The sequence below is a fragment of the Protomyctophum parallelum genome (assembly GCF_964188405.1).
Source record: "Protomyctophum parallelum genome assembly, chromosome: 9".
Taxonomy (NCBI): domain Eukaryota; kingdom Metazoa; phylum Chordata; class Actinopteri; order Myctophiformes; family Myctophidae; genus Protomyctophum; species Protomyctophum parallelum.
Genome location: NC_139706.1, coordinates 48,341,329 through 48,354,390, shown reverse-complemented (window position 1 = coordinate 48,354,390; position 13,062 = coordinate 48,341,329). Strand labels below are relative to the sequence as shown.

Genomic DNA, 13,062 nt, shown 5'->3' with positions numbered 1-13,062 from the left:
CATGGTTTGACAGCTATAGCTATAGCCAGCTCATAAAACAAAGTGATAGGCTATCCGGTCCGGATAAGGAACTCTCTTGGTTTTATGGCAGTTTACCACAGGTCTCTGGGTTGTTATACCGCCACCTACTGTATATATATATATAGTGTTTCTGCTTGACCTATTAGAATAATGGTATCTGTGCAAACTCATTTTACAGCAGTGGTTCTTAAAGTGGGGTCTGGGGACCCCCAGGGGTCCTTGAGGGAGTTCCAGAGGGTCCCCAGCTAAATGATAGTTCTGAACCAAATGGACCCTGCATGCAGGGTCTCTAACTCTGAGAGTGTATTGATTGATTGATTGAAATATTTATTAACAGTTTGCAGAATTACAGTACATTTCAAGCACAAACTACAATACAAAGGCTGTTAACTGTGAGTGGACGACCCAATTAAGCATTACACTTGTTTACAACAGGGTCCACATTGTTCAATTCATCAAAACATTTAGAGACGTACAAATAGACACTTCTTCTATATAGTTAAAGAACAGAACAGGAATTCATCATATAGGAAGCAAAAAGGGAAAAGAAACATATACAGTGAGGGGAAAGGGAGGGGGGGGGGCGGTGGGGGGAGATTCGAAATACGAATGGAACCATTTTAATTTCAAGGACCCCCCAGTTTGACATGCATTAGGCTACAGACCCTCTTCTAAATGGCATCTATGGGACTCTAATGTATACAGTAAACATCAATGTTAATTTAACCCATTCTGACCTGAGATCAGATTCTATACGAGGTTTCCACTGGACACACACTGGTCTGATGAACCCATTCTGACCTGAGATCAGATTCTAAAAAAATGTCAGTCGCTCTTCGATTTTTCAAAAATAGCAGACCTACAAGCTCGTATCGCGCCACTCGGTGGCGCGATACGAGCTTGTAGATTTGCTATTTTTAAATAGCTAAAGCATAACATGATGCTGACACCAAAATGGGTGGCCGGTCAGAATCGGTTAACTCTGAGAGTGTAGGCTACAAATGGACCAAATGGACCCGCTATGGTCAATCTGGTTCCATTTGTAGCCTATATATACTACACTCTCAGAGTTACAGATCGACCCATAAGGGTCCATTTGGTTACAAACTATATAATTTAGCTGGGGACCCCCTGGAACTCCATCAAGGACCCCACTTTGGGAACCACTGCTTTGCCTCACTAATTATAAACTCACGGTTATGTCATTTATAGGGCCTATCTATAAGGGCATATCTAGTTTATCTAGAGAGTGTTAGCAGAGATCTCTAGCAGCACATTTACATGACATGACTGCCATCTGGTGGCAGTGCACGGTGGACACAGTCAGAACAAACCGGCACACGCGATTTGCACACCCCAAGATTTGAGTCAAAAACGTTCGCTCTTTATTTATTGTCGTGTCCTGCACACAAGGTGCCCAACCCTCATGGGGTTATAAGACACCATTTCACATTTACCGTTACAGCATATGTTTACATTATAATTATATTCATAATACATTAAAATACAACGAGTTATGCAGTGTTCTGTCTTCTCTCCCAAGCTTGACATATAAATTCAGCCACAAACAACAAATACTCCTTTGCCAAAACATAAATCATTTTTTTTCATATTTTAACTCAAGGGAATCCGTACAAACAGAAGATATCTTATTGTCTCCACCAGGCCGAAGGCATGTGGGGAGAGTATGTTTTGCACTCCGTCCGTCCGTCCGTCCGTCCGTCCGTCCGTGTGTCCGTGTGTCCGTGAACAGCTAATCTCGGCCACCGTTAACCCGGTCGATGCCATATTTTGCACACACACTCCCTGGATGCCAACCATGAACCTCTGCCCCAAACTTTCCAGAACGGCCTGTTATAGCGCCACCAGGAGGCCGCTTTGTGCAAAACAAGTTTTTGCACAGTACACCTACAGATTTTGTCCAAACATCACGCAAATTGGTACACAGTCTCTCTAGAGCCATTCAACGAAACGGGTCTTTCAGATTTATCAGACTCCATCCTGATTGGTTAAGATTGGCTTCCAAAGTTCACAGGAGTGCTCAGTTTCAAACAAAATGCTGCAAATCATGAACACATCGCGTGATTTCCGTGAAATTGTGCACCCACATTCCCACTAGGCCGAGGACGAAATGCCACATGAACAATTTCAACTCAGCCTCAAGGTGGCGCTATAACTGGCCGAAAAGTGTTTTTACCTCTAACTGCACGGATCTGTGGATAACCTGGTGGAGACCTGTGCCCGGAAGGGCACTTTTTCTAGTTAACAAATACTTCTCTTATATGACTTATGTCATCATATTTAGAGCAGTAAAACAAAAAGTGGAACTCATTTTCAACAACAGAACAAGCCGTACTGTATATGGGCATACAAGGTGGATCTGGTCCCTATGCCCATATATGGTAATGTACAGTACATACAGTGTTTTAGTTTTCGTCCAGGGCGATGATTGATGTGTATGCGCCGTGCCAGCGTATGACGTAATGACGACTTGTGCTTGATATGGCAGTGGTGTCAGATTACATACATGTATACATACATGCATACATACACAGGAGCATTACCTTTAATCCTCCCGACACTAAAACATATCGTCATTACGTCACCATCGAAAACCAATTACACTCTGGCATTGGGTCCTTTAATCCACATCTTTATTACGTCATCGTTGAGAGGTAGTTATACCAGTTATACCCTGACGTCATATGCTGTTACGATACATATACGCATCAAAAGTGGTGCAAAGTAACCACAGTATACCGCTAATCAACTTACAAATTATTATAGGATAAAACTCTAATAAAACTATAGGATAAAACTCTAATAAAACTATATGATAAAACTCTAATAAAACTCTAATAAAACTATAGGATAAAACTCTTATAAAACTATACGATAAAACTCTAATAAAACTATAGGATAAAACTCTTATAAAACTATACGATAAAACTCTAATAAAACAAAACTCTAATAGGATAAAACTCTAATAATACAAAACTATTAAAACAAAACTCTAATAAAACTGTAACTCTAAAACAAACTCTAAAAACAACTAGACCTGACATGTAACACATAAGCAGTCGGCTGGAGGGAAGGCCACACGCTGGAGTGCTCCCACGCCACACGCAGCAGTGTTCCCACCCCGAAGTCCAGGCATAGAGTGAGCTTTATAGTCCAGAAAAGGTGCTGCCACGCTATCAAAAGAGCTGCGCACGTTTTCGGCTGCGCACAGCTTCAAAACCGGGTTTTTAGACAGCCGGTGGATGGGAAATTTCCCATTCCACCGGCTGTCTAAAAACCAGCTGCGCACACGCCGCACAGCTTCTTCTGTCCGCGGCGCAAAACCGTTTTACGCTGAGGTGTAGAAAGGGCTGTAGCGAGGCCTGAACTGCCACAGGACCAATCCGAGGGCTGATCAGGCTCCAAGCCAGGCCCTCCTCAGGACGGCAACACATTAGGGACACAATGCTCAAAACTGACTATAGGATAAAACTACAGGATAAATCTATGACTACAGGATCAAACTACAGGATAAATCTATGACTACAGGATCAAACTACAGGGTAAAACTATGACTACAGGATCAAACTACAGGATACAACTATGACTACAGGATCAAACTACAGGATAAAACTATGACTATAGGATAAAACTACAGGATAAAATTAGCAACACCCTGACTCTGTTTGACCAGAAAACGGAACAGAGCCTTCATTGTAGTAACATCGGCATGGGCGGAGCTTGAGGGGGTTCAGGCTTTTTGAGGGTTTTTTTTTTTTTAAACTTAACTTCTGACTGTAGTTTGTAATCATCTCTCTTATCATGATATGATGACTCGCTATATGGCTGTAGTGCATGTGTGTATGTGTGTGAGCTGCTGTACTACCTAAATAACTCATTTTTAGGGGTTAGGCAGCAGGGGTCCTCAACTAGAAATGATGAAGGTCCACAAATATTTTTTTGAATAAGACAGAGGTCCGGTCCCATGCGCGGCGTCCATCGGAGAGCGGGGCTCTATGCCCGTTTAGTATGGTCAAGCCAAGCTTATACAAATCAGATCCCCTTCCACCCAACTAATAATGGGGTGCAGAGTGCAGGCCCGGAGTGGAACTCCAAATCAGGCCGGGAGTTATACGCTCTGGCAGGCCACACTGTGCGCGCGTATCGCGCGCCAGAATTTTGGGGGCCCTTGGGGGACATTTTGGGGGCCTTTGCAGCAATTTCACATGAGAAATGTATACCATCTGATGTTATTTATATTATTAACTTAAAAATAAAAATAAAATAAAAGATTTTTTTTTTTTTTTTTTGGGTGGTCCGCAAAGAGGTGACCGGACCGCGGTCCGCCAGTTGAATACCCCTGGGTTAGGGCATTGTAAAAACGCTAAAATAATAAAATAAAGGTAAAAAAAATCGCGCGCGCACAAATCGCGTGAAACTTTACTAAAATTAAAATTGTGGGAGAGAGCAAGGCAGTGAGTGAGCGAGAGAGAGAGAGTGGGCCAAGAGTGGCGGGGGTTGACTGAGGGGACCTCAGTGCACTGTACACTCTTGCTTTGTGTCCCAGGTTGGCTTGGTGTGGAATGTGCTAATTTGTCCCCTATATTCAAAGTCTGATTTCCATTGATTGTTGGCTGTGTTTAGCATGTATATGGCTGTGGAGTTTTGGTACAAAATCAAAACACCTTGTCTAATATTTTGGCATGTTTAAACCTCCAGGAAAATCCGTGTTGAGGTTCTTGATCCACTGTTTTCCATTAAAACGTCTTTGTCCTTCTGTCCAGTTGGGATTGTGTTGAAGTCCAGGTATACTTTTAGAGCTTCAATGCCATGTGCCATGTAATGTTGAACAATCCTTTTAGTTGTCTTTTTTGCATTGTTAATATTGTATTTGTGTTGTCTCAGCCTTGCAGCTATTGTTTTACTCGTTTCTCCGACATATTGTAAGCCACATTTTTCACATGTGATTAAATAAACACAGTTGCTGGTGCTGGCTGTTATCTGTTGTTTAATCTCCAACGTGTGTTTTGTAGTTCTATTTTTAACTATTTGTTTGGGTTTGAAGTATTCTGGTCTCTGGCGTGCTGGTTGATTGATTCCTTTAAGCTTGCTGTGTACCAGATAAAATGGTAAATGGTGCATTTATATAGCGCCTTTATCCAAAGCGCTTTACATAGATTGTGCATTACATTCACACACCGATTGCGGCAGAAGCCATGCAAGGCACCAACCAGCACATCGGGAGCAATTTGGGGTTCAGTGTCTTTGCCCAAGGACACTTCGACATGTAGACAGGAGGAGCCGGGATTCGAACCGCCGACCCATGGATCATTGGACGACCTGCTCTACCTCTTGAGCCACAGTCGCCCTTAAGAGTTTTGTTTTTTTCTGTAGGCCGAGTTTCGCGATCATTATTTTTTTGGCAGAAGGAGAAGGAAAAACACAACTAACAATAACAATAAAGGACCAAGCCCTTTCAGGACTCCTTGGTCCTTTAAATAAAAAAGATCATAGAAATAAATTTACAATAAAGAGAGTTCCACCGTGTTCAGTTTGGAACATACAGACACAGGTTTGTGTTTCCACCGCATTGTGTTGGACGGAACAATTGTCATTGTTTGATGCCTAGCTGAATGGTTGGAGAGCTTGTTTGGAGAGAAGGAGTCTCCTGAGGTTTGAATCTCAGTAAGTGATGCTGAGAGGTGGCTCACCATCAGGTGGGATGAGATGTTGATCCATCATTTCTTGATCTTTCTGCTGTTCCTTCGTTTGGAATGTGGTCTCGGTTGTTATTGTTGTTGTCGTCTGTTGTCGTTGGTTGCCATGGCTGCCAGTTCCCACCTGATGTCGTGTGGGAGTTCTGATTGGTCCAGAGCGTACTGAATAACTTCTAGCTTGCATAACGTCTTAAGACAAGGACTCAAGTCTAAGATGAACAGCTCATCAGAGATAATGTGATCTCCTTTGTATCCTCCAAAGAGGATGATACGATCTCCCACAATGCAACAGCACATACCATTCATTGGACATGGTCCTTTCCCCTTGGGCTCAACCTTCTTCCAGGAGAAGGTCTCTGGACTGAATTTCCACACATCATTGAAGTACTGGTTACCGTTCCAGCCACCAAATATGTACAGCTCTCCATTGTAGGTAAATGCTGAATGACAATAGCGTCCTTCTGGTAGAAGTTGTGCAGAAGGTGTGTCCAGCCAGGCGTTTGTCTCTGTATCAAACACTCTGATGCTGTTGTAGAAGCCCTTGTACCCCCTCCAGCCCCCGAATACAAACATCTTGGTACCAATGATGGTGGCAGAGTGACAGCGTGAAGCAGGAGGTGGAGTTCCTCTGGGGTTAATTAAAGTCCAGACCATTGTGCTGGTGTCCAACTTGTACATGTCATTAGTGTATCCAGTCAGCTTGGTCTGTCCTCCATGGATAAACATGACCTTCTCCAACACACAGGCTGAGTGGAAGCTCCTCCCTTCTGGAACAGTCCCAGAAACCCTGGGTTTGAACCATCTGTGGGCGTCAACATCAAATGCATAAAGCACATTGCAGTAAGGATAGTCTCCCCAGATGTAGACTGTATCTTCAACCAACACAGCTCTGTGGCCGCAGCGCTCAGATGGAACCTCAAGGTGACCGTCTCCTCTTCCTGGTTCCACTGGAGGTAACTTCTTCCAGCATAAAGACACTGTTACTGTGTTGAAGACATGGACTACCATCTGTCCCTGCATGTTGTTGATGGTCCTTCCATCACTGTAGCCTCCAAAGGAATACAGTTTGTTCCTCACTGCAACAGCAGCATGATAGACTCGCTTTGGTCCTCCTGTTTTGGAAACGGTCCAAGACAACATCACTCTGTCTGTCTGTCTCTCTCTTCTCTCTCGATGTCTACAGTCATTTTCAACACGGTGCATCATCTTATATCTTCTGGTGTGAAATCACACGCGACACAAACTGTTGCCATGCACGCCTTAACGACGCCAATTAGTGCAGCTGTTCTTCATCTGCACCCTTTGAACTCTATTGCTATATTTATTACTTCATTGCGGCTACCTTGGGGTCTATGAATCTATGGATATATGGGGCTTCCACACGTATAGCATAGTATAGTGTATAGTTTATAATATAGTTTCATTATAGATAGTCCACTGTTACGTTCTTAGCTTATGCATGTTTCATGATAAATGCTTTTTATGTGATACATTCCCATGATTTTTTGTTCTTGCTTAATGTAAGTCACTCTGGATTAAGAGCGTCTGCTAAATGCCTAAATTGTAAATTGCTACAGCGTTCCCTAACACTGAGCTGTGTTGTATTTTGAGGCTGTGTGTGTGTGTGTGTGTGTGTGTGTGTGTGTGTGTGTGTGTGTGTGTGTGTGTGTGTGTGTGTGTGTGTGTGTGTGTGTGTGTGTGTGTGTGTGTGTGTGTGTGTGTGCGCGGAATGTGCTCAAGCTGACTGGGTGAGCACGGAATGTGATGTATGGTGATAACAGTGCCGCTCACGTCACGTGGGTGTGATATTTTCCTCCATATCGCTGTGTGAGAGACAGTCCACTGAGCAACTCAAAGTGAGGCTGAATGACAAGCATTTTGCATTCTGGCTCTTTGAGGGGAGCTAGCGCCCCCTATGGCCAGCTTGGTGTGTTTGTGTGTTCTCAGGAATCTGGAGGCCCGTTTCAAGACCAAATATGAGGCCCCCACATACCTATGACATCATTATTTTGTTGAGGCCCCCTGAGGGTGGAGGCCCGTTTCAATTGAAACTGGTGAAACATACTTAAGGCCTCCTATGGGTCCACAGAAACCAGACCTAAATGGTGTGGTCATCAGGAACAAACCATTGTCATGGGGAGAGGCGCAACATGCTTCCATGGACCGAATGCAATGGAGAGCACTCAGTGAAGCCTTATGTCCCAATAAATCATATTTGAACTGGAGAAGGACTTGGAATTGTAGCAGTTAATGTATTCAATTCATTGCGTAAACACAAATTTTGAAGACGAAGGTGAGGACACAAATTCTAATTGGCCGGAATGAGATGATGTATTACGATGTATTACTATAGTAAAGTCTGTTGATTACTTGTGGTGCAGTAATCAACAGTAACATTTCAGGGGGTATTTCGAGGTATTGGAAAAAGGTCTTAAAAGTCCTTATTCACTGTCATCCGGGGACCCTCCCAAAATCATGTGGGGAGTCTGGGGACCCACCCCATGGAGGTCAAAGTCGTGTTTTACCGCAGAGAAATTTGTTTGCCACATTTGACCCGTCTCTTGGAGCGGTGAGCCGCCGCAGCGTGCGCCGGAATCATTTGATTCGTTGATTTGACCCCCCCAATTCAACCCATTGACGCTGGTCCCATTTTTACAGTCTTTGGTATGACCCGGTCGGCCGGGGATCGAACCCCCGACCTCCCAGTTTGAGGACGGACACTCTACCCCGCAATTCCACTGTCTGGTCTCGACCCACATGTCGAGAACTACTGCCATAGAGGACGAAGAGGAGTAAGTAAGTATAAGTGGCCTATTAGCGGACAGGCTTTCCTTCCAGGACAGCAAAGATGTCCTCTAAGGATGTGTGAACACACTGCAGGAACTCGTGCACATTGCGAGCTGGGTAGCTGGAGACGTTGCAGCCGATCCACTCGTCATGGACAACATAGCCCACGCCGAAGCCATCCGGGACCACGGGGGCAAAGCCTCCTATGCCGAGGGCGGGGCTTGTGAGTGTGCTTGTGGAGAGGATGTTGTGGTTGATTGCGGCGTAGGCTGGGTCTTTGTATAGGCCGTGTAGAGGCCGTCCCCGGGAGTTCGCCAGGTAACGCAGGGAAAACAGGTGCCGGTCAAACCCTTGGCCCATAGCTGCTTCCTTGGTAAGTCGCCCGTGGTATTCGGAGCATTCAGTGAGCATGGCCATCAGCTTCTCGGCACTATGTTGTCCCGGCCGGCAGACAAAGGCCTGCGAACAGGACTGTGTATGCATGGTGGCTGGACGGATGGTCTCCGTGCGTCCGTGTTTGAATGCCGCCGTGCTGCACGACTCGTATGTAGCCACCGTCCTCCCGTACTGCCTCAGGAAGCCCATCTGAAAGGCCAGCTGGGCCACGGCATCCGGACTCAAGTTCTTATCCTTCAGTTGTTTCTTTCCGCCCTTCCTGAACTCCATGACGCCGATGGTGAGCTTCGACACGGCCGCGTCAAACTTCTCCTTGGCCTCCGCGACCGCGCTCTCCAGCTCGGCGCCCAGGTCGAATTGGAGCCTGCGCACGGCAGCGGCCGAGTCCACAGCAGCGGGGGCAGAGTCCGGGTTCACCAGCGGCCTCTCCGTGGTGTCTTTGAAGACCTCGTTCAGGAGTCGGAGCACGGCCACGCCGTCGCCCCAGGAATGTTCAAAATTGACGGCCGCCTGTCCGTCTTTGGCCAGAATGAGGCTGAAGGATTTGTCGTACCAGCGGTTGCAGCCGTCCCCGTGCAGCATGTTGTGGGACATGTGGATGTTGTCCCGCATGCTCTCGTCGTCCAGACAGAGGCAGAAGAGGGCACTGTCGACGATCTGCAGCAACTCGCCGTTTCCGGCAGCGAGTAGCTCGTCCCTCAGTGCGGCCCACACGTCCCTGTTCTCGCTGGTCAGGACCCCAAGAGGAAAGGCGGGTGCGGGGGTAGGGTCGGCCAAGATATACTTCAAGTGGGACTGGATGTCCGCCGGATTCACCAAGTTCCCGTCCACGTCCACCGCGTCGAACACATACATGTTGCCCTTCCTCATCACCAAGAGATGTCGCCCTTTCTCGTCGGTGAAGAGCTCGTCTCGGCCGCGCTTGGGGATGCGGGTGGCATTGAAGAGGCGACAGTGCTGGGACATGTCCAGCGGGTACGCCTTTACCATGTAGGCTCCGAACCAGGACAGAGACGGGGGCACCCAGCGGATGAACTTCTTGAAGGTGTCCGTGTCGCTCCTAGCCGGGTCGAGGTGGAAGACCTCGGGCTCCAGCAGTCCGGCGCGTAGGGTCTTCATGAAGCGAACAGCGGAACACACCATGTTGGTGCCTCGTACCAGCTGGTCATTGTATTCTGTCTTTGGATCGGGACGGAAGGACATGAAGGGATTGTAGTTCAACACGACGGATTCCCGCGCAGACAGATACATGTCAAACCACGGCGCTGAAATGTAGCTGGTGTTCTTATTATTGTCGTCCTGAGCTACTAGTTCTTCGTGCAACTGTTTCCCCACACTGCTCATGAAGTCATGTGCCAGTTTCCCCGTTTCCCTGAACTGGTCATCATCCAACAGTGGCCTCTGTGCAGCCAAATACCTCTTAATTGTGTCTTCTAGTTTAGGGATAGGTAGTCTTGGCAAGCTCCTTTGATAGTGCATAGAGGGTACAATACTTTGATGCAAGTACTCCAGTGGAGGCCCATTTTGGCCCAGTGTTTCTGGAGAGGTAATTCCGCTTATTGATGACTGGTGCTTGACCAGTGCTTTGATCCTGAAGCATTTTAGACTGTGGGAAAAGAGTGGTAATGTCTTTACCATTCTCTCGCCTCTTCGATCTCTGCCGGATTCACCAAGTTCCCATCCAAGGGATTCGATCTCTGCCGGATTCACCAAGTTCCCATCCAAGGGAAAGAGGAGTTCCGTAGCCTGAAAATTAAGTAATCTATATCTGTATTTGTGTCCCTTTATGCCTACATATGGAGATCACTGACATCCTAATACTGACATCATAACACTGATGTCATAGATAGCTGATGTCATAGACTTCCCTTCAAGTAATATTAACAAGGATATATCACACAAGTAGATCTTTCTTATCCTTGCCTGGGACCAAGGATTGGTGTGATTCCAGGCCAGCTAAGTTGACGTGTGGCCTATCCATCCATCCATCCATCCATCCATCCATCCATCCATCCATCCATCCATCCATCTATCTATACCCTGATTTATATATGTATTGTGTATGTGTGTATTGTAACCTCGGCTACATTGAAAATGAGGGCTTGCCCTCAATTCTTTTTTTTTTATATATATTTTTTATCCCACGATTTTGTAACCCATTTTTCACCCCTGTGTCAATCATCTAATGTGATCCTGGGCTCTACACACCCTCCGCCAACCTGGGGAGAGCAACAGACTTAACTCATGCTTCCTTCATGCTTGAGTGTCCAAGTTGCTCCTTTACACCTGACAGGGGGGAGTTTCCCTGGTTGGACGTAGCGCGTGGAAGGAACACGTTATTCCAACCAGTTCCTTTCCCCTCCATCAGGCGCCCCGGCTGGCCAGGGGGAGGCAGTTTAGAGACCAGGATTACTGCATGTTTTTGTGAGTGTATCTACCCTAGGGGACACGGGGAGAACATGCAAACTCCACACAGAAAGGCCCTTTCGCCAACCCCGCCTTCGGGTATGGGCACTGATGACGCGGAGGAGGAAACACGCCGCCAGCACCCACAGCGCCCCGAGCAGGAATCGAACCCAGGACCTTCTAGCTGTGAGGCGACAGCATTGCCCTCAATTCTACTTCCGAGTTGGGAGATCTAAAGGTCAGAGGTCTTTTGAGTCTGTGACCGTTTCCCATGACCCTCTAGTCTACCATATTCCCAAGAAGAAAATACGGTATAAAAACAGTAGGGGCCTACGACTCCCTCAGGCTTGGCTCCTAATGGTGCGACCTACTCCTCCCGTGAAATGAGCTGTGGTTTATATATTTGCCGGTGACTATTTTATTCATTTATTGATGTATTTTTTTTTGTTTGTTTATTTTCTGTTCCTGTTGGTCATGGCTGCCAGATCCCACCTGATATCAAGTGGGAGTTCTGACTGCTCCAGACCGTACCGAAGAACTGCTAACTTGGATAAAGTCTTCAGACTAGGACTCAAGTCCAAGATGTACAGGTCATCCCCCGAAGATGATGACACAGTCTCCCACCATGCAACAGCACATCCCAGGCATCCCTGAACGTGGGCTTTTCCCCTTGGGCTCAACCTGCCTCCAGGAGAAGGTCTCTGGAGTGAATCTCCACAGATCACTGAAGATCTGGCTAGATTGTTCACCACCAATGATGTACAGCTCTCCATTGTAGGCAAAGGCTGAATGAAACCTGCGTTCTTCTGTGAGCAGCTGTCTAGACTGTGCACTCAGCCAGAGATTGGTCTTTGTGTCAAACACTCTGACGCTGTTGTAATAGTTCCTCTGTCGCTCTCCGCCTGCAAATACAAACATGCTTGTGCCAATGACGGTGGCAGAGTGACCTGACGAAGCAGCCGTAGGAGTGACTCCCGCGTTAACTAAAGCCCAGGCCATTGTGGCGGTGTCCAACTTGTACATGCTATCAGTGTGTCCCATCTGGGTGTATCCCGCATGGATATACATGACCTTCCCCAGCACGCAGGCCGAGTGGTTATACCTCGCCTCTGGAACAGCCCCGGAACTCTCGGGCTTCAACCATGTGTGGGCGTCGGCATCGAATGCGTAAAGCCGGTTGCAGTAAGGCCTCCCTCTCCAGACGTATATCGCATCATCTTCTATCGGGACAGCTGTGTGTCCCCTGTGGCCGGAAGGGACCTCCGGGGGACGTTCTCCTCTTCTAGTTGTCTCTTCTGGGGGCAACTTCGTCCAACGTAAAGACACTGTGTTGAAGACATGCACCTGGATCTGATCACTGTCGTTGTCCCAGTAGTCCACAAAGCAGAACACCTTGTGCTCCACAGTGACGGCAGCAGAACCGTACGCTGCCGGAGCTCCGTCCAGAGGTGACGTCCAGCGGAGCATTTCTCACGCCACGGATCGAGTTGGGTTTGCCTTAAGACTCTGTAAAACAGTCGAGTCCCAATGCTTATAGGAATTTGGTTCAGTGGGACAAACTGTCACACAGAGTTGTATACAACCACACAGAAGATGAGTTGGGTTGGCCAATCAGGAAAGCTGACTACTGTTGATTCCCCTTATATAGAACATTGAAATATTAGTCACAACTGGCTACATAATCGGTCGGTAAAATGTTTCTAAATAGAGGTCGTATTTGTTCGATGGTTCATTT

At 46.8% G+C, this 13,062-nt stretch overlaps 2 protein-coding genes across 2 annotated transcripts; both read right to left on the bottom strand.

The window, feature by feature from the left end:
* Positions 1-8,552: 8,552 nt before the first annotated feature.
* Positions 8,553-10,559, bottom strand: LOC310864616 (carnitine O-palmitoyltransferase 2, mitochondrial-like; the record flags this gene model as incomplete). The annotated part of the gene is made up of 1 exon (XM_083773304.1): positions 8,553-10,559. One exon carries the CDS (start codon positions 10,557-10,559, stop codon positions 8,553-8,555), a length of 2,007 nt encoding a protein of 668 aa, XP_083629430.1.
* A 1,359-nt stretch (positions 10,560-11,918) lies between these two features.
* Positions 11,919-12,794, bottom strand: LOC310864615 (kelch domain-containing protein 3-like; the record flags this gene model as incomplete). The annotated part of the gene is made up of 1 exon (XM_083773303.1): positions 11,919-12,794. The coding sequence occupies one exon, from the start codon at positions 12,792-12,794 to the stop codon at positions 11,919-11,921; it is 876 nt and encodes a 291-aa protein (XP_083629429.1).
* Between the last annotated feature and the right edge of the window lie 268 nt (positions 12,795-13,062).